The sequence below is a fragment of the Vombatus ursinus genome, unplaced genomic scaffold, assembly GCF_900497805.2.
Source record: "Vombatus ursinus unplaced genomic scaffold, bare-nosed wombat genome assembly UNPS02014797.1, whole genome shotgun sequence".
Classification (NCBI taxonomy): domain Eukaryota; kingdom Metazoa; phylum Chordata; class Mammalia; order Diprotodontia; family Vombatidae; genus Vombatus; species Vombatus ursinus.
Genome location: NW_020954575.1, coordinates 981,357 through 1,008,157, shown reverse-complemented (window position 1 = coordinate 1,008,157; position 26,801 = coordinate 981,357). Strand labels below are relative to the sequence as shown.

The following is a 26,801-nucleotide window of genomic DNA, read 5'->3' as shown; positions in this document are numbered from 1 at the left end:
TCTGTCTGCCTACAGAAGTCAGTGTAAATTGAAACTGTAACTCCAAGTCAGACTGTATCTATGTTCCAGCTTATAAAGATTTCCCATAATGTTTGTTTAGTAGAAGACAGCATTTCTACCAGTGAGAATTGGTGCATTATGGATATTAAGATTAAGGAATATTAAAGCCATCTCTGTTTATAGTTAGTTAAAAAAAAATAATAGACAATCTTGACTTATGGGATCATAAAATTTGGAACTTCAGAGTCATTTAGTTCAGTTCCTTCATTTTACAGTTGAGGAAACTGAGGCCCAAATACTTTAAGTGACTTACCCACAGTCATATATTTATGAGTAGCAGAGATAAAGTTAAAAACTAGGTCTTCTGATTCCAAAACTCTTTCCCCTACACCATGCTGTTTTACTATCTCTTACTAATTTATGGGGATGTGTAGAATGCCATGGGGGAGTGATCTCAGTGGTACCATCTTTTATAAAAATACAAAAGATTAATAAATGCCCAGATCCCTGCCTTTCTCATCTCCTCTACTTCTCATGGTGCCCCTGACTCTAATTCTACTCAAGATGGAGTTACCTTTTGGTATTTGATTAGTTGGAAATCAGAATTTGTTTTCTCTTAGAAATAATGTTATTAATGATTAGGTGTGTACAGTATTCAATTCAAAAAGCACTTATCAAGTATCTACTCTGTGCCTAGGCATTGTGCTAGGGTGCTGGGAAAAGAAAGATGAACAGGATGACAGTTCTCGAGGAGCTTACAGTCCATATTACGGGCTTGGTAGCCTGTGGACTGACAAGGACATTAAAGTACATTCATTCTAATGCTTCCATGAGAAACTGTGTTTTGAGTGCTTAAATGACTTAGATGCTTTTCAGTTTTTGGACCACATTTGTAGGTTGCGGCCTGCTTGTGTGAGTGGTAACTGAATATAATAGCATTCAAGGACATTTCATGGATTTCACCATCATCTGAGAAGAAGCACTATAAATTCTGAGTAGTCAGAGAAACTTTTTAACTTTTGAAAAAATCCAATAACTTTAATAGAGATGTGAATTTTAATCCTAGTAGAAAACTTTTATTCCTACTTTAAAAACAAGATTATGCTTTTAAAGCAGAGCTCAGTGCAAAAGTAAATTTTGTATCCCACATCCTAGAAACTTTATCTCTCAGTAACTATTAAAAAGACCATTTTCTTCCAAATTTGATGTAAGTAATAAGCATGTGAACAATTTGCTTGTTTATAATGTTTTCCTTGCTTTCTTATTCCTATCCTGGACATAGCAGAGTTCCCTGAAATATTGGAATAAGTAAGCTAGAATAACCAGGAAGTCTAATAAAATAAAGTTCCCAAATAATAAATGACTAAATAGAAATAGCAGCGTAAGTCACTTGGCTAGTAAGGTGACAGGCCATATTTTAAAATGTAGACCAGAATATATAATGTACACAGTGTGCTCTAAAGTAAATGCTACCCCAACTTAGTGTTCGGATTGTAGAAACCACAGCAAGCCTAATAGATGTGTTGAAGTTGTGCAGCTCCAATGCTTGGACTCTGAAGAAGGTAAAGACGGAGGCATCTTTCTGAAGAAGGCATTCCTGTTGTACCAGTTGAGGCTGCTATGTGCATTTTCTTTCTCATGACTGTTACTGACCTTGTGCCAAGGAACCAAGGGGATTAGGAAACCTAGAACAGTTGTGATCCTTGTGGAGAAAGAACCACATAAGGTAAGGGCAATGAAAGGCAGCTTTTTCATTCTTTTTTTTTTTTTTTTAAACTCTCCCTCCTACCTGGCTTTTGACAGAATATTGACTAGAAACCAGAAGCCCATTTTTGCTTAGCCTTAAGGGCAACTGTTTACAGAGTCGCAATGTTACATAGGTTTACTGTGTCGTATGTCTGTGTAACACTGGATTTGGATCTTGTATTTAGCTGCCAGAAGTGACTGTGATGAAGTAGGAGAGATAAACTGATAGATTGGCTGCCAGAAAGATGTTGGGAATCAATCAGATAAACAGGGCAGAGAAATAGCTTGCTGTTTTCTAGTGATAATAAACCAGTGGCCTCTGGTCCCTGCATTTTTAAATGTAATTGCTGTGGTAATAATCTCCAAAATAAGCAAATGAAAAAACATCCTGGGAGGTTTTTTAATTGCGACTGAGATACCCTTTTCCCTGTTGCAATAAAAATGCATCTTAAGGAGGTGGGTATTTTTTTAAAATGTGTTTTACTTCTTGGAATGCCTACTTAAGTAAACAAATGAAAATTAAAAAGGAAACTGTTTTCTTAGGAATTTATTCCCCCTCTTCTACCCTCCTAATGGGTTTAGCTATTTAATTTGGTGAAATATCTACATAGTTACATGTACCAGCCTTACAAGATAATTACTTATATGGGTTAAAAAAAACAAAATAGGCTTTGAAATCAAACCTGTGTTATTGGTGTCTGGTTAGGACAATCATGTATATTTTAATATCTTCTCAGAGACTTTTCACTTGAAGATTTTTAAAATTTTTCAACTCTACTGCGGATTCCTGGTTTTAGTGGTGAGTCAGGAGAGCTTACTTCCAGTATTATCATTATGACCTTTTAAAAGAATTCCATTCTGTTTCTCATTGCCTTTCAATACATTGCTTCACATTCACTTAAGACTTGAAGGCCTACTGTGAATTTCAAGATCTCTGTTGCTGCTGATGGGCACTTGTAACACATGTGTTACAGCAATTAAAAGGAAAGCAGGAAAGTAATTTAGGGTTTCCATAGAGTCATTTGTATAGAGTGAGAGTCTGGGCCTGCATATTATATCTTCTGATGGGTGACTTATTATCCTTTGACTTTCTCTTAGAAATCTGGCTCTAAATGTGCTAGCATCTTATATACAGGCTCATCACTTTATAGTAAAGATAGTTTAGCCAGGGGGAGAGTGAGGATGAGGTCTATACTTTTAATTATATATAATAATAAATTTTGCTTAAGGAAGATCTGCTTTCTTGTAGGAGATTATAGGATGTAAGTTAACCATCATCTGCCATTGTCCTCCTGTTGGGGGTAGGCTGATGCTGATTCCATTTTGCCACGGAGCCCTTCCTCTCTGACCTTTTAAAGATTCTCCACTGATATCGATGGAGTGGACAAAACTAATCATAAAACGATGAAGGGAACGTTGCTCCCACACATTGATCCATTTGAAATGAACTGCAGGACAATAAGTCTTCCTAATGGACTTGTGTTCTCTGCTATAACCCTAGCCACCTTTTTAAAAGATATATAAATATGAAGGGGTTAACATGAATTCAGTCATGCTCTTGCCACTGGGTTGTGTCTTATTGATTGTAGTTTTAGAGCTGTCACTGTGTCATTCAGAATTCCTGCTGTGCCCTTTTAAAATCAGTGCTTGGAGATGATGAATAAATCAGTTGCTTTCTTTTCTCTTCTAGCTCCTCCGAGAACTCATAGAACGGAAGACCAGTTCTTTGGATCCTAACGATCAGGTGGCTATGGGCAGGTAAAAAGTTAGATATACCTTCCTCTTCATCCGTAGAAGCTCATGTAACTTTTTTTTCCTGTGAGCCTCCTTAGCCCTACACACATCACTCAAAGGCAGTGATTGATCTAAATTATAAAGCTCGAGTACTCTAATAGAAACCATTGAGACAAAACATCTGAAATTGTCATATGCAACCTGGGGCTCTGCTGTTCCTTTGGGAATTTGTAAAGAGAGTATAAAGTGTACATATATATTCTGTTTTGTTGTTGGTTTTTAAAATGGTCCTCTTCTACCTGCTTACTTACCAAAGGGTAAAGAGCAGCCACTCTGATTAAGTGCTGCCTGCTGTCAGAATTTGGCCTTGTGTCACACCAGGTCCCTTACTCATAGTCAAATCTGCTTTGTTAAGACTTATCCCAGTGTGAGACCCTCCACCTCTCCCTTGAAAGATTCGGCCCAATTAGAAATTGGAACCCAACAATGTTGCCCAGATGTCAGACTAGAATGTAAAGTAGTGAGGGAAGCGTATGTACATGCGTGTGTGTGTGTGTGTGTGTGTGTGTGTGTATGTGCCTCAACCTGCCATTAGAAACTAAAAAGGGCATTTAGAGTGCTGCCTAATGAATAGTATACATTCAAATAGCCATGAGCCATGATTTGAAAAAGCATAAAAGGAAACAAAAGCTGGAAAGCCAGAATGGGATTCTGGGCAGAACAGCGTTTGAGGAAAGCCAAAGAATGCATTGCAAAATTTGTGTTGATGAAATAATTTTATTCAAGTAAAATATTACTTGAATTTTAGGGTGATGTGTCATGGTATTTTGTGTATGTCTGGAATATTATGGAGAACTATTCACTATAAATTTAACATGATAGAGCAAAATTGCATTTAAATAGTGATTATATTATACATTTATCTGACTTTACAATAAAATAGATTATGGTAATTAAGATTATATTAAGATTGCAGTAATTGGATTTTGCTAGATTTTTTTCAGATGTCGAGTTTTCATTGTGTAAATCAGGTAAAATGACTAGCTTATTTTTTCTTTCTTTTTTTAAACATTTGTTCCCATCAGCAGTTTATGAAAACTTTCTCAGCTAACTACCCTTTACTTGAAATTAACTCCTTAATGCCATTTCCCATTGAAAATGACCACAGAAACAAATTTATTATTTTCTCAACTTTGTCTCCTTTTTTAGGTAGGCAGATTTAAAAGCGGTCAATGTGATATTTAAAATTGGACGTAAAAACACCTGGGTATGAGTAAAGTAACATTTACATTTAAAGCATATCTGCATTTAAATCAGTTATAGGTAGCAACAGTAATTTTAAAAAAAAACCACACATTTAAAACATTTCAAGAAGACACAGCATCTCTATTAAATTGACTTTTTCTGAACTCTAGCAAATTTAGCACCTGTCACAACTGCTGCATAGAGTAAAGATCCTTGTTAACCAAATTTGCCATACAAGTTCATAGCTTGCCTTTAGTTTTTTATAGTTGCCAAAATTCTTTTCAATTAATTAGTCACTTTGGTTACCACCTGTCTTGAAGAACAAGTTGATGGGTTGATGATTTCTTTCTCTGGGATTATTAGTGAGAATGGTTCGCCTTTGTTATTCTGTATGTAATAGTTTCTGCCCATGATGATACCTAACCTTTTCTGTGGGTGTTCTAGGCAGTGGTTGGCCATCCAGAAGTTACGAAGTAAAATTCACAAGAAAGTCGATAGAAAAGCCAGCAAAGGAAGGAAACTCCGGTGAGTTGTAACTAGTATCTTGAAACATTGTGGTTTGTCTCTGTGTTTTTGCTGTATTATGTTTGTTGCGGTTGTCCTGATAACTCTTTACATTGATGATGAGGAAAAAGTAGCCAAGGTTTTTTTTTGTTTGTTTGTTTGTTTTTTTGCTGCTGACTTTCTGTATGAACTTCTGCATGCTCCACCTTATGTGACCTGATTTCTCTGGGTATGAAGTAGTGATAACAATTCCTGATACTTTGTTATCACATTGTATGATAGAAGAGAGATGTGCAAAGTCTTTTAGAGAAAGACAATAGAAAAAGATTGTCTTTGCAGTTTTGTTTCGTTTTAATGCAATTAATAGCATTATTCCATCATCTTCCTGAGAGTTGTATGTTCAGTGCTTAGTGGAGGGGGCATGGGACTTGGAGCTTGGAAGATCTGGTTTCAAATTCCTCTAAAGATACATATGAGCTAAATGACTCTGGGCAGGCCATTTAACCTCTCAGTGCCCTGGTGTCCTCATTTGTAAAATGAAGAGTTTGGGCATGATGGCCTCTGATGTAGGCTCTAAATCAGTTGTAATTAACCTGGAGTTCCTTCACTTGCTGTTTTTTGGTTTTGTTTTCATATGTTGATAACTGTATTTTAGTGTACTTGGTTTCTTTTATAATCCTGTGTATTTTATACATTTAAAAATATCATTCTGAGAAGGGATCCATAGGTTTCACCAAACTGTTGCCAGAGGGGTCCGGGACACAAAGATAAGGTTAAGAACCCCTGTCTGAAGTCTATGATCCTCTCATTATTGATTTAGTTTCCTTAACTTTCTTGGTTCCATGTACTTACACAATATGTAACAAAACATTTTCAGTTAAAAGGCCATGACATCCATAACATTGTACTTGTGTATGCATGGAACATGTGTGACAGCAAATTTTTAAAATCCTCCTTTACTCAGTGTTTCAAGGCAAGGTAGAGATTTTAGTCACTGGGAAATCCCTTAGTTCTTCAAGCCATCACTTAAAGGGATTGCAAATGAAAGAAGGACCGGGGCAAGAATTGGAATGGTTGGGCTTTTCAAATCAAGTATTTCCAAAAAATGTGTTTTTCATCATAGATATAAACAGACCTAAGCTCAGAAGAAGCCACATATAATTCAGAAGGTCCTTTGAGGAAAAGTATAATGATAGTGTTTTGGAAAGACTTTGAGCAGCTAGCCAGTCCAGTTTCCCTGCCTTAAGGAAACAGTTACCCATTGACAAATGCGAATCCATTATCTTTTTAAACAGCTCCAGAGGAGATTTAATAACCATTCTCAAGAACTGATACCAGTATCTAACAACTCACCATTAGGAGGAGAGCATGTCTTTATCTAACCTAAATCCTTCTTGTTGTAGTTCTTTCTTAGAGGAGGTAGGAAGTAATTGCCATCTTCTCCTTAAAGATGATTAATCAGTTAATCAAAAATTGATTAATCACCTACTGTGTACCAGACAGTGGACTACAGAGACGAAAATGAAATAGGCCCTACTCTCTAAGGGTTCACATTCTAGGAGGTGGAGGAACAACATATATGTATATGAGTATAAACTGAGTAAAAGTTTACAGAATAAATACAAAATAAATGTGAGGTAGTTACTGAGGGTGCTAGGTAGAGATAGTACTTGAACTGCCACCTAAAGGAAATTAGGGATTCTGTGAGGTGGAGGAGAGAGGGAGAGCATTCCAGGCATTGTGTGGTTGGTGAGTATAGAGGCACCAAGATGGGGGATGGAGTGATATATGGGAGGAGCAGAGCCAAGGCCAGTTTGGTTGAACCCTGTCGAGCTGGAAGGGGAATAATGTACAATGAAGCTGGAAAGATGGGTTGGTCCCAAGTTTTGAAGAGCTTTAAAGGCCAGACAGAGGATTTTATATTTGATTCTGGAAGTAATGGGGTTCTGGAAATAACTGGAGTTGCAGTAGGGCAGTGACGTGATTGGGAAAGATAACATGTTCTCTCTTGAGTTTGAGGTGTCTGTGACATCTGTTTTGAACTGTAATAGGCAGTTGGTGATGTGGGATGGAACTCAGGAAAAAGAATGGGACTGGATGTATCTCCCTGTGAGGCTCTTCTTAAAATGAGTGGAGGGTGAGGAAGTGGAAACAGCAAACATAGAGAATTTTTTCCAACAATTTGGCTGAGAAGGGAGGGGAGATTTTACGTAATTTCTAAGTCATTCAACAATTTCTTTCTAGACTACCTGAGGATTTCAGAACTGCATTACTTATTCTAGTAAATCAGTCAGTCATCAGGTATCTATTAAATGCTTAGTATGTGCCAGGCATTGAGCTAAGCTCTAGAAATACAAATACAAGCAGAAAGAAAGGTAATTCCTGCCCTCACGGAGCTTACATTCTAATGGGGTAAGACAACACAAAAGGAAGCTGAAAATGAAGAGTGGAGTACCAATCAAAAACATGTGATGGAGGTGTCTGTATAGAATGCTGGTGAGAAGTAAAAGTTGGCCTGGGCACCCTTCTTAAATGGAGGTTCTGGGAGGCAAGATCTTCAATCAGAGGGGAGGCTGTAGGGGCTGAGGGTGCTTCCATGGTGTCAGGACTGAAGTAATCTCCCATGATGAAGAGTTTTCTGGGGCATGATGGAGGAGTTCAGATTGCAGCTTGGTGAGAAATGAAGGATTTAAATAGTGTTAAGTTGAGATTACCTGGTGGTTTTGTGGTTTTTATCTTCAAGCTTTTGCTCTGTAATACTGTACTTCTAACCTTGATAACATTTTATTTCAAGTTTGTGGTCATTTTTTTTTTCTTTTTCTACTTAAGGTAACATCCTGTTATAATATAGTTGTTGGTCATGTGGCGACAGTTATGGATAATTGTTGAATAGTCTGTGTGTGGCGTAGATACCCATGTCAGAGATCTAGAGGAAGCCACATCATATTTGATGGCTCCTCTGTAGTAGGTTCATGGGTGTCACATAAGAGATGGTGTGGATGAGTTGAAATCTGATGTGGTGGAGGGGATCCCTCCATCACAGATACATTAGAATAGTGAAGTACACTGTAATTATACATGACTAGGTGCTTATCTTCTTGACTTTATATAATTTGTTGGTATCCCCTCTAGCCCTAATAGGAAAATATATTGCCTTTTCCTCTACTCCCTCCATCCATTGTGCTGTATTTTAGGGGACTTAAAAATGTCAGTGCAGACTTTTTGTGTTGTAAGCTCCTTGAGGACAAGGACCATGAAATCCTCTTCTTAAGGATCACTCCCCTTGTAGTCTGCTATAGTTCCTTGTTTACCTTAGTCCACCTTTAAATGTTTTGAACAAAGCTCATCAAGTAATGAGAAAGAAAGTCTGTAACTGTAACTATAACCTAGGTGGAGAAATCTAAATGAATGTTGGAGGAGAAATCACCTCAGAAGCATGACAGATAGTTTAGCAGATGAATGCAGGCTCTTGAGTCTCACAAATCATACTAAATTCATCAGATTTGGTGGTTCTCAGTTTGAAAGGATGGAGACATGGTTTGTTTCAGTGGCATCTCTTCTCTCATATTAGCCTTCTTTTTTTTTAAAAAAAAAATTTTTTTTTTCTTTCTTTTTTTTCATATTAGCCACCTTAAGCTGTTCATTAGATTATAAGGAAGGAGATGTGTAATCTGTTCCCTGTGCCTGGAATGCTTGGGAAAGTTCACATCTCCAACTTGGGGTCCACCTGTCATAGAGCCTTTGGGGCAGTGCCACTCTCTGGATGAGATCTGCCCCTTCTCAAGTGTTTCCTGACTCTTTGTCTCAGCCCTTTCTTTTTCCTCATCGGTGCCCTTGTACGATATTTATTTCTGTACATCTTCTACTTCCTGAAAGAAGATGGACTTCTTAAAGGCTGGGACTTTGTTCTCCAGGCCTAGAGTAGTGCTTTGCACATGGTAGGCACTTAGTAGTTGTTTGTTAAATCAAAAGCAAGACAACTTTTGCCAATAGAGTATTTTGCTAGTAATTGAAACCTTGTTTCTCTGAGAGAGTCATAGTCTTTAGGAGGTGGCATATCATTTCATTTTTTTGTGTTAAGATTATCATTTTGGGATGCTTTCTAAGATTGAGAAGTCTCAGAAATTATGGATTGCTTAGGCTTCTAAGGTGCTTGTGGAATTGCTCCAGAAACTTATACTAGGTCAGTCTGCCTCACATGAAAATTTTGGCATTTCATTTTTTACTAGCTTTTCTTTTGTTTTTCTTGCCTTAACTCTATAATTGTGGCATTTGTCCATTTTGCAATATCTTGCATTGCTCCCTTTGACATCTATGTTACTTCTGATTATTCGGCAATTTCAGTTGATCTGTAGTTTTTTTTTTTTTAATGGTGTTCACACTTTTCACTTTGAGCGCTTTCTTTTTTGAATAAATTTTTGTTATGTTGGTTTTTAAAAATGAAATATTTCTTTTCTTTGGTGTTTCTGGTGATTGAGGATAATGTACGTGGTATGGCACCCTGGCAAGGCTTCACCATCCACTTCAGCTTCACCATCATGATTAGCAGTCCCCGTAGTCTTTTGATTTTGAATCAGTAAAGCATGTGCCTTGAGTTGTTTTTCCAGGTGTTGGTGCCATTACCCATGTTACACCCAGTTCTCCATGTGACCAGCCTAGCTGTGAAGTGCCTCCTGGATAGGATTAGGACAGGGGCAGCTAGGTGGACCAGGGGATAGAGCACTCACCCTGAAGTCAGGAGGACCTGAGTCAGGATGCCTCAGATCAAACACTTGACACTTACTAGCTGTATGACCCTGGGCAAGTCACTTAACCCCAATTGCCTTAAAAAAAAAAAAGAAAGAAAAGATAGGATTAGGACCATGCAGTCAATAGTAGACTTTTTCCAGGGTAACTCATCTGTGCAGACTAAACTGTGTTCTGGTCTCATACTGGTATTGTGCTTTAATCTAAGGGGCCAAGATTATGTAAGAACAGTCTAAATTACTGATGATTTAGAAATTGGTTTGTTTTTTTATTAATGGTTTTCTATTTTGGAATGAAATGAGACCCTAAAGAGTATAGATTGATGCCAAAAGAGATGTCAGAAGAATCCTAGTTTTGTTCATGTTTTGTGATGGGTTTGTTTTGTAGGAAGCTGTCTGTTTAAATCTTGAGTTTGAATGGGGTCATGTGGAAGGTCAGGGGAATCAGTAGAGGCATAAAATCTTAGGTATGCCCACAGTAGCTTCTTAAAAACAGGAAGAATTACCTTGTTGCCTGGCAACATTGAAAATTACTGACTGTCAGTATTTTTTCTATCAGGCTCATATATGTGAATCTTGTCATGATTGCAACATTATGAGTGAATTACTCTCAAATCTTTAATAATAGCATCTCAGAATTGAGGGGAACTCAGAAGTCATCTTGTCCAACACCATATGCAAAGCAAAAATCTCTACAACAGTCTTGATGAGATCATCCAGCCTCCCTTTGAATACTTTAAGAAACAGGGAACTCAGTACTTATTGAAGTAGCACATTCTATTTTTGAATAGCCCTGGAAATTTTTCCTTGTTATCTTTTCCCCTCTTACCTCCTTATCTTTCCCTTCCCTCCCTTTCCACTCCCCCCACCCCCTTTATATACACACATTTCATAATCTCAGTTTTACCTCAGGAACCTAGGAGAACAAGACTAACTCCTTGTCCACATGATAGCCCTTCAAATATTTAAAGACTGTATTACATATTGTTTCAGAATATACTTTATCTTCCCCGCAAGGTTCTCTTTCTCCAGCTGGACATTCCTAGTTTCTTCAACTGATCATCTTACGACATAGCTTCTAGTTGTCTCGCTCTCCTAGTAACTGTCCTGGACATACCTCATCATGTCAGTATCACTTCTGAAATGCCCATAATTTTCAAGAGATGGTCTGCCCAAGGGCAGAGTATGATGGGAGTATCACCTTCCTTGTTATGGACACTCTGTTTCTATTAATGAAGTGTATTATTTCTTTTAATATAGGTTCTGAACTAATGACCTTTTCTGCTATCCTTTGTGTCATAGAGGTTATCCTTAGTTCTCAGAGGCTATGCGGGTAGGTCACAAAATCTGGTAAATTCTGTCAACCTAAAAAGTTTCCCAATATGGGCCTGATAATGTCCTGTCAGGATTGGCCTTGCTCAATTCAGAGAGGACTGTCAATAGAAGTTTGGCCACTAGATCATAAGTTTTTCATGGTAAATCACAAAACTAACTACTAAGACTACTGATGCTGACAAAAGAAAAGGGGGACTATAATTGATGTCTCTACCTTCTTGCTTGTTTAAATTGTCATTGACCTATCATAAGTTATCACTATTTTGGGTCTAATTATTAAGCCAGTTCTAAAAGTCTGTCTAACTCAGGCAGAGCCTTGATGGCAGAGTAGCGAAAAGTATATAGTGAGCTCCTTCTTCCTCTTCCAACCCATCTTCCCACCCCTATACAACCAGATCTAGAAAATACACAAACTGAATCATGATAGGGAAATCTAAGGGAAAAAAAAATCAGAATGAGTCATTTTCCCAGCCCGGGTCAGTATAGGGATATAGACAGTCTACAGATACTGGGGATGGAGTCTGACCAGGAGTATGCCAAATAGAGCAGCATTCCAATGCAGAGAGAGGCTGTGTATCAAGGCAAGAAAAGGTTCTAGATCCAGCATAGAAGGCCTGGGGTATAGGAATGGGAAGAAGAATCTATTGGTTACCCAAATGAAAACTTCCAGGAAATAAATTATAGCCAGCATCCAGAGTTTCCAGGTTAAAAAAAAATTATTGCAACCAGCTTAGAATAAGAGGGCTTAGAACACAGTATTCCAGGGGAATAAAGGATATAGGCTTACAACCAAGAATAACTTATCCAGCAAAATGGAGTCTAATGCTGCAGGGGGGAAAACACGTCTTTAATGAAATAGAGGATTCCAGGCATTCCTAATGAAAGTACTAAAGCTGTTTAGAAACTTTGAAGTGCAAACACAGGAGTCAAGAGAAACATTAAAAAGTAAAAATGAACAAACAGTCATAAAGGATTAAACAAAGATAAACATTTCTTACATCCTGATGTGGGAAGATAGCATATGTGTCACCTCGGAACCGTGTCATCATCAAAGGGTCATAGAGGGAGTCCTATGCAGACGCAAGAGCTGGAAGAGTTCTGTTATGTCTTGATGATGTTAAAAGAAGAATGGAAAGGGGGGGAAAGAGGAATACACTTTGGGTGGGAAAGTGAGGAAAGTTAGGGAAAATCATCCCACATAATCAGGGTAGAAATCTACAAACAAAGAGGAAGGTTAAAGGGTAGAGGTGTGACTGACCCTTAAACTTTACTCTTTTCTGAACTGGTCAAAGGAGGAAAGAATATACACACACGCATATACACAGTTGGGCATAAAAATAGATTTCATTCAACAGGGAAATAGGAACAAAAAGGGAGAAGGGGAAATTGGAGGGCATGTTAAAGGAGAGGCTAATCTTAAGCAAGATAAACTCTAAAGGATGTACAAAAATATAACTTTTTGCAATGACAAAGAATTGAAAACTGAGGGGGAGACAGTGCTATGAATTGAGGAATAACAACAAGTTATGGCATATGAATATGGTGGAATATTATTGTGCTGTAAAAAGTGATGAAGGGAATGGATAAAGAGAAACCTGGAAAGACTTGTATAAACTGATGCAAAAATGGGCAGAACCAGGAAAACAATTTATACAGTGACAATGATATGGCAAAGACAAACCTTTTTAAAAGACTTAGGAACTCTGATTAGCATAATGACTAACTTTAATTCCAGAGGGCTCAATAATGAAACATGCCATCCACCTCTTTGGAGAGAGATGAAAGACTCAGTGTAAAATGAGACTTTTTTTAATGGCCAGTTCAGAAATGTGTGCTGTTTTGCTTAACTATAAATGTTAGTAACAAGGATTTTATTTTTCTTTCTTTCTTGTTGGGGGTGAAGTATAGGAGCAGGAGGGAATGAAAGTGGATTTTTGCTGATTGGAAAAAAATTACCCCTTCATCATATCTATAAGAATGTCTTAGGAGACTTTGTGTCAAGTATCTTGCTGAAATCTCAGTATGCAATATTTATAATGTTCCTCAAACCTACCAATCCAATATGAGATTAATTTGGCATATTTCATTTCTAGTGAACCCACACGTACTTGTAGTAATGACCATTTTCCTTTCTAAGTGCTCCCAAACTATGTCTTCAATAATGTGCTCTGACTCCTTGACCAGGAATCAAAGCCAGGCTCATCAGCCTTTATTTTGAAGAGTCTACATTCATCTTTCTTTTTGGTAAATTGGAACATTTACTTGTCTCCTATTCTGCAGCACTTTGCTATAGTCTTCTTCAGTTTTTCAAACATCACCAATAGAGATGTGACCAGTGGTCACATCACCAAATTCTTTCAGTCTTCATCTAGTTTACTTGAACAAATACATTAATCCCTGGCGTATTGCTTGTGCTGGCCTCATGACTTGAACTTGTTTTGTTCTCTTGGGTTCTCAACTTATCATGAGTTTCAGATTCTCTAGAGAATCATTTTTGTTCTATCCATAGTAGAGAAAACAGAAGTAAAGTGAGAACTGAGCTATGCTGCTGCCTTCTGTTGGGTACCATTGGCACCCAGGCCTTTGTTTTTCCTCTTGCCCTCTGTGCTTCTTTGCAGAACAAAATGAAATACCCCTTTTTGTTATCCAAAACATTTGTGACAAATTTTAACTCATTCTGAGCTTTAACTTCCTGACATCCTGGATAGACCATGTTAATTTTTATTATGCACCTTCATCCACCCTCCTGTTTTTCATCTTCTCTTGGTGTCTTTCTTGAATCTGAGTTTATTGGTCTTTCCTGTGTAGTCATGTTGATGTGTTTAGAAATATTTCCCTTTTTTTCCTTTTCCAAATTTCATTCTTGGGAAAGTTTTGTCCCTTTTCACTGGACTTATTTTGTATTTTACTTTGTATCTCTACTGACTTACAGTCCTTATGAACTGTTGGGGTAAGGAGACAGTGTAGCATTTTGTAGGCATTTATAACTTCCTTTGGCTTCCTTTTTGATCTACTTTTTGAATTAAATGTGTTAAATGATAAAAGATACTTAAAATACTTTGTCAGTAGATAAAAGGTTCTATTATTTTGGATAGTTTACTTTAAATCTGTCTTCTGATATTTTTAAGTGTTTTAGCAGTTCTGCAGATAGAGGAAACAAGGCATAGTGAAGTTAAGTGATTTTAAAGTGATATCTTTTCAGGGAATATGAAGTTTGGGTGACTAGCTGAGGGCTCTAGTCACAGGAATATGTTCATTTGATAGATAAATAGCACATTTGCTAAGTGTTTGCTGTGTGCTAGGCACTGAGGATAACAATATAAGCAAGCAATTTCTGTCTTCAAGGAGTTTACATTCTAATTAGAGAAGATTCTTGCTACATAAAGAGGAACTGGAAGTTGTGGGACAGGGTTGGCACATAGAAGAGAGCTTACTATGCAGCAAGGTAGAGGTTTGACTCCAGACATGATAAAACAAAGGCTTATATATCAGAGCTAAGGATAATTCTCAGGGGTCCAAATTTCTAGGGAAGAAGAAGTGGGGATGGTGGCTAGAGTATAGGGAGCATGGTTTGGAGATGGCAGCAAGAAGTGAGGTGGAGGCTTAGTTTTGGACAAGATGAGGCAGAAGCTCAAAGTGAATTCCAAGTTTTCAATAGAGAGGAGGCCAAATTGGTGGGCAGATGGACATGGTTCAGAACTGGTGGCCAGAAATCCATTTGGAGAATGGATTTGTCTTTGTCTTGATTAAGTTGTTTAGGCTTTTGTGTGTATTCATAATTTTTTATATGTAATCATATACCTGTATAGACCCCTTCATTAGAGGGTCTTATTATTCTTCACCTGCAAGAAAAGTAGCCATCTCTTCTTTTAGTAGAGATGTAATATATTCCACAAAGATTCCTCTGAAGAGCCAAGAGTAGAAAACTCAATATATAGTTTTTCTTCTGTTCTAAAGTTTTTAAGGGTAGAAGTAATGATAGAGTATTTCTTCATGATACTGACCCCAATGGGACTAGTGAGATTGAGCTTAGGTGGTAGGTATTTCAAGATCCTTGAATGCCTTTGTTAAGCCAGCCAGCCCTGCTGGTGAGGTGTGGTATTGAGTTCTAAAGTACTGTCAATAGGTAGCCTTATTGGTGATAGTGCTGAGAATGATCCAGATATAAGGCAAGGGAGAAACTGAATCTTCTTTTGCCAGGATTAAGAATGTTGTATACTGCTCAAGGACACAATTGGGGCTACTTTTGGGGGTGCTGAGGTAAAAAAGGATTTGTTATTGTTGAACCACTGTCACTTATAACGTGCTGTCATCTGTCTTTTCCCCTGTAGTGGTAGGGAAAAGGGGGCAATTACAATTGTGAATAATAAGTGCTTGTCAATTATCTCCCATTTTACCACCAAGCCAGATGGTCAGTACTGGAGTCTCTTAGCTCATGTAATGTATTTCCTTTTCTATGTTAATAGTTACTAATGTGCTGCCTGTTTGTTTCTTGTTTTATTTAGGTATCATGTCCTTAGCAAGCTGCTGAGCTTCATGGCACCTATTGACCACACTACAATGAATGATGATGCCAGGTGAGTAATAGATTAATTATGTGTCTCAAATAGCTTCATGACAGCCTGATATTGACCTATTCTACAGCCTGTCGCCCTCTCCATTTCTTCTTATCAGTTAACCATTTGTCATTGGCATCATAGCAAGGGCCCTTGCGTCACATCTCTTCATGCAATCTAGCTGAACCCTTATTCTTGTAATTACTGTAAAACTAATTTGGGAATTTCCATAAACCTGGATTGCCACTGAGGGTTTTTTACCTTTAGTCCACTAGTCCCAGAACAATAGAACTCTTCACGAGGACAAAGAAAAAGATTGTGGAGTCACAGGTATTGGCTTCAGGCTGTGTCGGGGCTTCACTCACCATTCTGGAAGAAGTCATTGCACTAGGGGTTGTCATCATCAGTTCTTATTTTGGAAAGTGCTTCCCACCCGTTTGACAGGTGATAGATAAAACCATTTTTATAATTGAAAATAGGCCAAGTTCTTCTCCATACCTGGATTTTATTTTTTACATTGAGGTATGTGTGTGCATGGCATGCTAGTGTACCTGCTCCATCTCCTTTCCGCTACATCCTGAAAAGGGCAGTTCTGTATGTTTTTTTGGAGAGACTTATTAGCTGCTTGGAGAGAACAAGCATTTGGCTTTCCCAAAGTCTTAGGTTCGCAATCAAGATTCTTTTACCCAGGGATTGTTTTGAGCAGACTTTACCTCCCTCTGACCTCACTATGACTTCATATGAGCTCTCAAAAGAGCACCTGTATGGCTGGCTTTTAATTTTTGTTGATCTCTTCATGCCATAGAAACTGAAGAGCAACGTAGACACATCAGTCTGTCTGTGAAGCTGTTAGAGAATGATATATTCATAATAACCTCTTCTATTTATGGTTTACAGAGTGCTTGTTTTACAACAGTGCTCTGAGTTAAGTAGTGCAGATAGAAACATCTCTGTTTTACAGATGAGGAAAATAATGCTCAGAGAGGTTATGTCACTAGCCCAGAATCACATAGCTAGTAAGTGGCAGACTGTCAGATCTTTTGTCTTCACTACATTGCCTCAGGTGATACCAGTAGTTTAGCCTGATTTAGATCGTAGTGATTCACACTGATAGAAAACATTTCTTCTTTCTCGTTTGACATTATTTTACCATAGGGGGCATTCTGAATGATGTCAACATTAATTACCAAATGATAATGAGGAGTAGCAACAAAATAATTTGAAACTTAAAACCAGAGTCTTTTAGATTTAAACAATGATGTTAATAGTACTTTTAGGACCATGTTAAATTTTTATTTCTACTGTTTTTAGTCAGATTTTTCTTGGGCACAACTTTAGCATGGAAATAAGCTTTCCAGTATTTGGCAATGAGAGTTAGAAACAATTCCCTGATGTACAGTCTTTATGGAAACAAGGTTATGGCCTCTGAATGGGGACTAATTGCTAGTTAGCCACATCGTTTTCACACGACTGATTTATCCAGTCACAATGAAGAGATTTTGTAAAAGCCTTGTTTTATGATGATTAATTGTAGCTGGGGAACTTCTGTGTGTGGAGTTCCACCAAACTGCACTTCATTTCCATCAAGTCTCTGATGGATGCGATGGCATGCATCCACAGCCACATCACAGCTCAGCCAGATTGGTGGAGATCTGATTGTGTATGTGCTCTGTGGCCTGCAGGAGGCTGGCCAGGATGCTCTAAGAAGAGCTGGAGAGACAAGAGCAGTACCACAGTTTTCATTGACGGTATTTGGATTGGTATCTGGATTTACCTCCAGAGAAGAGTAGTTGGTAAAAGCCTTTCTTTGTTTCTGTGTGAAGAACCCCTCATAGGATCCTATAGATTTAGAGCTGGAAGGGACTTTCAAAGATGACTTAATCCAGCCTCTTCATTTTACCGATGAGGAAACTGAGGCTCAGAGAAGTGGAATCCCTTGTGTAGAGACACAACAAGGGGAGGAAGTTAGGGACAGGGCCAGAATTCGAATCCTGATCCACTGACTCCTATGTCAATGCTCTTTCCATGCTGTATCTCTTCTAATCCATCCTGTGTCCCATTGAGTAGGAATTGTTTGTGACATTACTTACTATCAAACCTAAGAGATGGGGAGCATCTTCCATTGAAGTGCCCCACTCAGATCCAATTTAGGTTGAAATATCAATGCCATAGAAGGCAGCATATTCTAGTAGAAAATGAAAACCCTGCATTTGACCTTAGGGGAGGGAGAGACAGAGACAGAGGCCTCCCTGGCTTGGAAGCATATTTCAGATGCTTACTAGCTGGGTGCTCATAGATAGGTAAGTCACTAACCACATCTGTCAAAGGGGAATAAGGATGCTTGCACTACCTACTGAACAAGCTTGTTCTAAGGGTGTTTCACAAACCTTAAAATGCTGTTGAAACATGTCATTCCTGTTGAGTAGCCCAGTGGGAAAGAAGAACTTAAGGAAATCTTAACATATACATGATAACTGGGCTGCCTTGATATTTCTTCACCTGGGCATGTAGTGAAAGAGTCCTTATCTTTCATAGTTTCTAACACCTGGCAGTCATGTCCCTCTGGTGTCATTTTCCTCTCAGTCAACCCTGAGGGCTTTTGCCTTTTCTTTTCTTTTCTTTTCTTTTTTTTTTTTTTTAAGGCAATTGGGGTTAAGTGACTTGCCCAGGGTTACACAACTAGTAAGTGACAAGTGCTTGGTCTGAGGCCAGATTTGAACTCAGGTCCTTCTAACTTCAGGGCCAGTGCTCTATCCACTGCGCCACCTAGCCACCCCACTTTTGCCTTTTCTTAGGACCTCACCTGGTGCCCTCAGCTCCCTTGGATTGGCCTCATTCCTACCCATTGGACTTAGCAAAGTATTTCGTGTCTTTCAAGTAGTTAAATTAATGATTTTAATTGTGTCATTCATTCAACAAATATGTAATTGAGTTTCACTGTGTGCAAGCTGCCACATTAGGCTTGTCTTAATTGCTGGGAATTTCTGTTGTGAATACCCATGTGTGACTATGTGTAGATAATTTAATGTGATTCATTTTTACTAATAACTCATTTTTGCCCTTTGTCTTCACAATGGTAATTTTTCTCTTTAACTCTGATTAAAACTTTACCCTTTCTCTTACCATGTGCACAGTAGCCCAACTTGATTACCCAATTCCCTAACTAAAGCTTGTTTTCCAAGGGATACACAGGTTGTTAATTTTTGTTAGCTTTATGTTCTGGAGGTGTCTTTTTTGTAACAAAGGATATGTGCGACTCATGCAACTTTGGACATGTTGTTTGTCAGAACATGACAAGTGGTTGCACTATGCCTCTGTACTTGCTCTTCTTATGCCAAGGGACCCAAAAGAAGATGGCACCTCTCTGAAAGCAGCATTGGCTGCTGCTGTCATTCTCGATGCTCAGCTGCTTGGCTTGACTTTCCATATGATCTTCTTCCTTCTTGGCATGGGACAACCTCCCAAAGGAGCCTTTGTTTGCCCTTCAGAATCTTCTTTACAAATGGAAACTTCGTCCCGTAAGCCTGCAGAGACACAGAGTTACAGAGACTCTTTAGGAACTTCCTACTACTCTGTTGGTTATTAGGTTGGTTATTACATTTCTTGAATGCTTTACAGAGTCACTTGGAAGGAGCAGGGTATTGGGGCTGCTGAGTTCTTTGCTCACTTTTCTGAGTATTGGAGTTATTTATAAATTTATTCAAGACATATTGAAGGACAGAGTAGACTATCCAGATGCTAAGAACCAGGAGGAGGAGTGAAAAAAAGGGGGTATCTGTCAGACAAACCAGTGAGAGTATAAAGTAAAAGTCAAGAAGCCATCTTTTTCTTGTGTGGGTAGTAGGAAGATCACTAGTCAGAAGACCTTGCTCTGGTGTTTATTATATGACTAGGAAAGTTATTTAAACTTCCTCAGTCTCAGTGTCTGCATCTTTATAATGGGGATGAGGAAAACCTTTTACAAATCTCAACACACTACATAAATGTGAGCAGTGACTGCTACTGCTGCTGCTATTTTTGTTGTAGTAGTAGTTGTTAATAGGAGAGACATGGTGGCTAGGAAATGATCAAATGATTTTTCCATATATTCTTTGACATATCTTCTAAAAGGTGCTAACTTTTAGAAGTGTACTAAACTGCTAGTCCCTCTCTCTTTAGCCTGCTGGGAGGTGAGGAGAGTAAGTGAAAGTGTGTTGGTACAGGATGGAAAGGGTTGGAGGTCTGGGTAGTATCCACTTCAGAAGTAGGAAAGTCTAAGTACTTGCTTACAGGTCTCATCCTTCAAGCAGAAAGGCAACATTCTCTGCTTGTTGCCTCTTACACAAAGCTGGCAGCAGTGGCGGGGAGGAAGGGCTAGTTAAGGACAGCTTGCTTATGTGCCAGTGAAAATTGTCTTCCATGCTAGAAGTTACCCAGTCATGGTTTAAGTATTGAAAGGAAGATCATAATTGTATGTACTCTTCCACTATCCTATTCTTCTGAAACTTAGATTATGGTAATATTAGTCGTTTGTCAATGTCATCCTTTAGAGTTAAAAAAATTTTTCTTTCTTTTTTTCCCTTGTTACCCTTATAATATCTCGTTTGGTTTAATTCATTCTAAATTTTTCTTTTCAGTTACAAATTCTCTCCCTCCCCCTTCCAAATCCATTACAAATATATATAGTTATGCAAAACAAATCTCAACATTAACCTTGTGTCCGTCCCATCTCTCAGTCAGTGTTCTGAGTCTGTCAGTTGTCTTTCTGGAGGTAGATAACATCATCATGAGTCCTCTGGATTTGTGGTTGGTTATTGTGTTGATCAGAGTTACTCAGTCTTTGAGTTGATTTATCTTTATAGTATTGCTTTTTGTTGTTGTTGAGTTGTTATTTCACTTGTGTCCAATTCTCTGTGACCCTGTTTGGGGTTTCCTTGGCAAAGATGCTGGAGTAGTTAGCCATTTTCTTCTCCAACTCATTTTATGGGTGAGGAACTGAGGCAAACAGAGTTGAGTGGCTTGCCCAGGGTCACATAGCTAATAAGTGTCTGAGACTGAATTTGAAGTCAGGTCCTCCTGACTCCTGTGCTGGCACTATATCCACTATACTACCAAGCTGTCCAGAAGACTTAGAAAAGACTGTCCAGGAATTATTGTTGTTATTGTTCAGTCATATCCAATTCTCCGTGACCCCTATTGGGGGTTTAGATACTGGAGTCTTTTGCCATTTCTTTCTCCAGTTAATTTGACAGATAAGGAAACTTAAGGCAAATAGGGTTAAGTGACTTGTCCCGGGTCACACAGCTTGTAAGTGTATGAGGCTGGATTTGAACTCAGATCGTTTTTTCTTTTCTTATTTTTTTCCCACAATTACATATCAGGAAAATTTTTAGCATTCATTTTTACAAGATTCTGAATTCCAAATTTTTCTCCCTTCCTCCCCCACTCCCTCTTCTGTAAACGGTAGGCAGTTTGATATAGTTCATACATATGCTATCATGTAAAACATATTTTCATATTCATCATGGTTGTGGAAGAAAAACCAGATCAAAAGGGAAAAAAAACTACAAGAAAGAATAAAGTGAAAAAAATATATTTAGATCTGCATTCAGAATCCATGAGTTCTTTATATGGATAGGGATAATGTTTCCCTTGTACTTGTCTTGGATCATTGTGTGTTGCTGAGAAAAGCTGAGTCATTCACAGTTGATCATCACATGATGTTGCTGATTCTGTGGAGTGTTTTCCTGGTTGAACTTAGGTCTTCTTGACTCCAGGCCAGACACTGTCCACTGCACCACTCAGCTGCTTCACAGTATTGCTATTACTGTTTAAATTATTGTGTTGATTTTGCTTATGTCATTTTGCATCAGTTCATATAAGTTTTCCCAGGTTTTTCTGAAGCTGTCCCATTCATCATTTGTTATAGCATGGTAGTATTTCATCACATTCATATGCCATAATGTGTTTAGCCATTTCCTGATTAATGGGTATTCCCTCATTTTCCAATTCTTTGTTGCCACAGAATGAGCTGCTATAAATATTTTTGTACATTTGGGCCCTTTTCTTTGTTCTTTTTGCAGGATAGACTTAGTAGCGGTATTGTTGGGTCAGAGTATATGTACTGTTTAATAGTTTGGTGGGCATAGTTCCAAACTGGCTTCCAGAATGGTTGAACTAGTACACAGCTCCACCACCAGTGCATTAGTGTACCTATTTTCCCACATTTCCTCCAGCATTTGTTATTTTCCTTCTTTGTCATCTTAACCTATCTGATAGATATGAGGTGGTACCTCAGAGTTGTTTTAATTTTCATTTTTCTAATTATTAGTAATTGAGAGCAAATTGAGAGCATTTTTCCATATAGCTATTGATAGCTTTGATTTCTTCTGAAAACCTGCCTATTCATACCCTTTGACTATTTATCAAATGGAGAATGGTTCTTATTCTTGTAAATTTGACCCAGTTCTCTATATATTTTGGAAATGAGACCTTTGTCAGAGAAACTTGATACAAAGATTTTCCCTTAGTTTCTTACTTGTCTTCTAATTTTAGCTACATTGGTTTTGTTTGTGCAAAAAACTTTTTAATTTTACAAATCAAAATTGTCCATTTTATTTTCTGTGAATCTCTTTATATGTAAGACTCTGTCTTTTTTCTGACCACTACTCCCTTTTATTCCCTAATACCATACCCTCCTTCCCCCATCTTCTCTTAACCCCTTTTCCTTTTACTTCCCTGTTAGGTAAGGTGAATATAGGTGTGTACCTGTATTCCTCCTTCCTTGAACCAGTTCAGATGAGAGTGAGGTTCAAATGTTGCCCACTAGTGCACTCTCCCCCTCCCTGCCCACTTGCTCTCTCCATTGTATATTCTCTTCCTTGCATGCCTCATTTATGTGAGATAATTTCCACTATTCTTCCTCTCCCTTCTCCCAAGGCATTCTTCCATCCTTCCAGTCTTCTTTTGAAATCATCCAAGAATAATAAAATCACACATCTAGATTCTCTGTCAAATTAGACTCCTTCTAAGACCCCTAGTGATGATAAGGTTTTGAGAGTTTACATGTGTGATCTAAAATGTAAACAGTTTAACCTTTTTTAGTCTCTTAGGATTTCTCACTTGTTTTTACCTTTTTATGTTTTGAATGTCAGCTTTTCTCTTCAGCTCTGGTCTTTTCATCAAGAATGCTTGGAAGTCCCCAATTTCTTTAAATGTCCATTTTTCCTCTTGTAGGATTATACTCAGTTTTGCTGAGTAAGGTATTCTTAGTTGTAATCCTAGCTCCTTTGCCTTCCTGAATATCTTTCCAAGTCCTCTGTTTCTTTATATTGATTGCTGATAAATATCGTGTGATCCTGACTGTGGATCTGGGTACTTGAATTTTTTTTTTTTTTTAATTGCTTGCAGCATTCCCTCCTTGACCTGGAAATTGTAGATTTTGGTTACAATATTCCTGAGAGTTTTCATTTTAGGGTTTTGTTTTTATTTTTGGGGGGAGGTGACCAGTGAGTTTTTCGCTTTCTATTTTGCCCTCTGATTTTAAGATATCTGGGCATTTTTCCTTTATAATGTTTTGAAATATGATGTCTAGGCTTTTATTTAGTCATGGCTTTCAGGTAGACCAGTGATTCTTACATTCTGTCTCCTGAATTTATTTTCCAGATAATTTGTTTTTCCTGTAAGATATTTCTTTTTTCTTTCTTTCTATTTTTTCAGCCTTTTGGCTTTGTTTATTATTTCTTGATATCTTATGCAGTCATTGGCTTCCATTTGGCCAGTTCTAATTTTTAAGTATTTTTTTTCTTGGTAAGATTTGGTATCTCTATTACCAATGTGTTGATTCTCTTTTCATAACATTCTTTATTAGCTCTCATTTTCCCATTTTTTTTCTTCTGTTGCTCTTATTTGCTTTTTTAAAATGATTTACTTTTTGCTCTTTTTAAAAATCTCTTCCTCTAACTCTTCTACAAATTCTTGTTGGGATTATGTCCAGTTTGCATTTTTCTTTAAGGCTTTGCTTATTAATGTTTTCAAGTCATTCTCCTCCTCTGTGTTTATATCTTCAGCTTCTGTGTCACCATGGGAACTCTTATGGCCTAGTTGTGAACTGAGTCACCTCTCTGCTTCTGGGCTCAGAGCCACACAGCTAAGTTTCTGGAATTTGTTTTATACTCAATACTCAGCCAGGGCCTTGTACTCCATTGTGGCCCTCTCTACTCTGTGTCTGACCTGGAACTGAGTCATGGGCATCAGATCTGCCGAACAGCACTCTTTGCTCCTCTGCGTGCTAGTTTAAAGGTCTCCTGGGATCTCTTTCTCTATCGGTGCTTGCTCCTGTACCACTGCTGCTGCCGTGCTTCACTCCTGGCTGGCCCGTACCCTGATATCTGCAGACCTCTTTGTCTTTCTGAGCTGCCCAGTGCTGGAAAAATGACTCAGTGTGACTTTTTATTGGCTTTCCAGATGAGAATTTGGCAAAAAAAAAAAAAACCCAAAAAACACGGGGTGGGGGGCAGCTAGGTGGCGCAGTGAACAGAGCACCGGCCCTGAAGTCAGGAGGACCTGAGTTCAAATCCGGCCTCAGACCAAACACTTGACACTTAACTAGCTGTGTGGCCCTAGGCAAGTCACTTAACCCCAATTGCCTTAAAAAAAACCACAGATTAGAATTTGGTCTGGTGCATTTTCTAGGTTGTCATGGAGGAGAAATGTTGGGAGGCAAAAACTGTCTTTGACTCTACTCTCACAAGCATTTATTTTCCCTCTGCGCCCATTGAGAAGGAAAAAAAAGAGAGAAAAGTGAAAACCTTGTAATAAATAATGCAGAACCAAGCAAAACAAATTTCCACATTGGCCATGTCCAGAAATGCACATCTCATTCTGCATCTTGAGACATCGTAAGGTGAATAATAGGTCATCCTTTTGCAAAGACCTTTACAAACTGAAATTTATTCTGTTTAAGAGGTCCTCCTCCGATAAAGAATTTGAGCTCATTCAATTTAAGCAAAATGGAGTAACATTCTGGCACTCCGCTCCAAAGTATGGCATTACGGAAAACCCAGGAAAAGATTCTTTAATGCTAAGCACTAGCACCAGATGCATTGTTGTTTTACATCTTGAGTTTTAGAAAAGAAATGTACACATATAATCCAACCTTGTAAAGTGCTTTGTCAACATCACTTCCATGTTGTTCTCATTGTGCCTTGTAATAATAGGATTTTTGTAGGCAATTTATCTTTGGCTTACCATTTTACGTGTGGTTGTGCACCCTAAACCTTAGTGTATAGTACCACTTTGTTGCGGATACTTGCCCCACATAAGATGAGAGAGTCCTGTAACTAGCTTTACCACCACTTGCCACCTCCATCTCCTTTGTTATTTAATACAAATTGGCACTAGCCAGTGGCGAAATGATATCTTGATGTAGTTTGTGAAAGTAAGGAATTCGTCATCTAATAACACAAGATGTACTGGGTGGTACATCTCTATCACCGGTGGATGGTGTAAAACTTGAAAGCAGGGGGCCTTTAAAGATACAGATGGTTTCTCTGAGGTTTCTTATCTCCCAGGAAGATACAGGTTATTCTGACAGGTGAAACAAGTCTGGGCAAATATGCAACATTGATCTAATCAGTAGGGAACAAGAGCGATATTTTAACTGGTGCTACCTTTTAACAGCGTCATTAAGAGCTCTCGTTACTCTTTTATTAGAGGTTCCCTCTCTTTCTTATCAGATTATGGAATGAACATAACTCATGGCCCTGATTTGATCTCTTGTTAAAGAGGATTACAGCTTTGCATTAACTTGGATTGACACAGTTTATAATTTGCTTGTTGATACACGGGCTGACGGTGTCACATGTTTGACCCCCCAGCAGTGCTGTGGCAAAGGACCCCCATACATCATCATTAAAGATGGCATCCAGAACAGAACTGGGAGGCACAGGGGCCTGCTCACTAGTAACGTCGGCAAGGACAAAGGAGACGCTGTCAAATGCAAACTGAAACTTGGGACAGATGTTGAAAAGAGAGTATTCCTATTGTTTCTTTTTGTTTCTTCTCCCTACATGATTGGTTACTGTACAGTCCCAGAGAAGTTGAGTGTAAAAGTTGGAGCCCAGGTGTCCACCAGGAAGTGGGCTGAAAAAGATGTTTTATATGAACACTGTGGATCCAGGACAGAAAAAAAAGCTTTTTCAAAATGGTCCTTCTAATAATAGAACAAAACCTTCATTTCTTCAGCTGTTGTCTCAGCACTTCCTCAAAGTACTTTGGATTTTCTTCTTTGTTCAAGACGTCTCCCACACTTAGACTATTCTTTCTATGCCTTCATCTTCAAGGAAGATCCTTTCTTCTTTGAAAGCCCAGCTCAGATGCCACACCCTTCATGAGGCCTGGGCACCAGGTCCCCAGCCCTTGCTCCTCAAACTTTTCTGAATCACTTTATATGCATCTTTTCTTTGCTCTTATCTACCTTGTATCGTACTTACTTATAGACACCTTATTTCCTCTGATTAGATTGTAACTCCTTGAGGGCAGTGGCTGTGTGTCATTTCTCATAATTGTATTGCTAGCCTCCATCCCAGTGCCTTGCATGTAGTTCTTTGAGACTCTTAAAGATCAGTAATCTCCTTGATGGCATTATTTCTCTCAGTGATGCTAACTGCCTGTGCATTCTGTGTGATTCTTGACAATTTGCTTTCATAAATCTTTCATGAGGGGATCCTCCCCAACACCCTGAGGTGTTCTAAATCTCTAAACAATGAAGTGGGTGAGACTGTCCGTATTTCTTACCTTTATTATGTTATTGGCCCGTTTCTCCTAGTCATATATGTCAGTGTGCTTGGCATATTGTAGGGAAATAGTATTCTCTCTCTCTCTTTCTCTCTCTCTCTCTCTCTGTCTCTCTATCTCTCACACACACACACACACACACACACACACACACACACAC

The 26,801-nt window shown here is 38.4% G+C and overlaps 1 protein-coding gene across 1 annotated transcript in view; it reads left to right on the top strand.

Moving 5' to 3' along the window:
* The window catches only part of AATF (apoptosis antagonizing transcription factor), a 102,641-nt gene that overhangs the window by 58,046 nt on the left and 17,794 nt on the right, over window positions 1–26,801 (top strand). Inside the window, exons 9-11 of the mRNA XM_027870526.1 lie at window positions 3,437–3,504; window positions 5,170–5,250; window positions 15,815–15,886. Coding sequence (XP_027726327.1) covers window positions 3,437–3,504; window positions 5,170–5,250; window positions 15,815–15,886 — 221 coding nt within the window. The remainder of the gene's footprint in view (window positions 1–3,436; window positions 3,505–5,169; window positions 5,251–15,814; window positions 15,887–26,801) is intronic.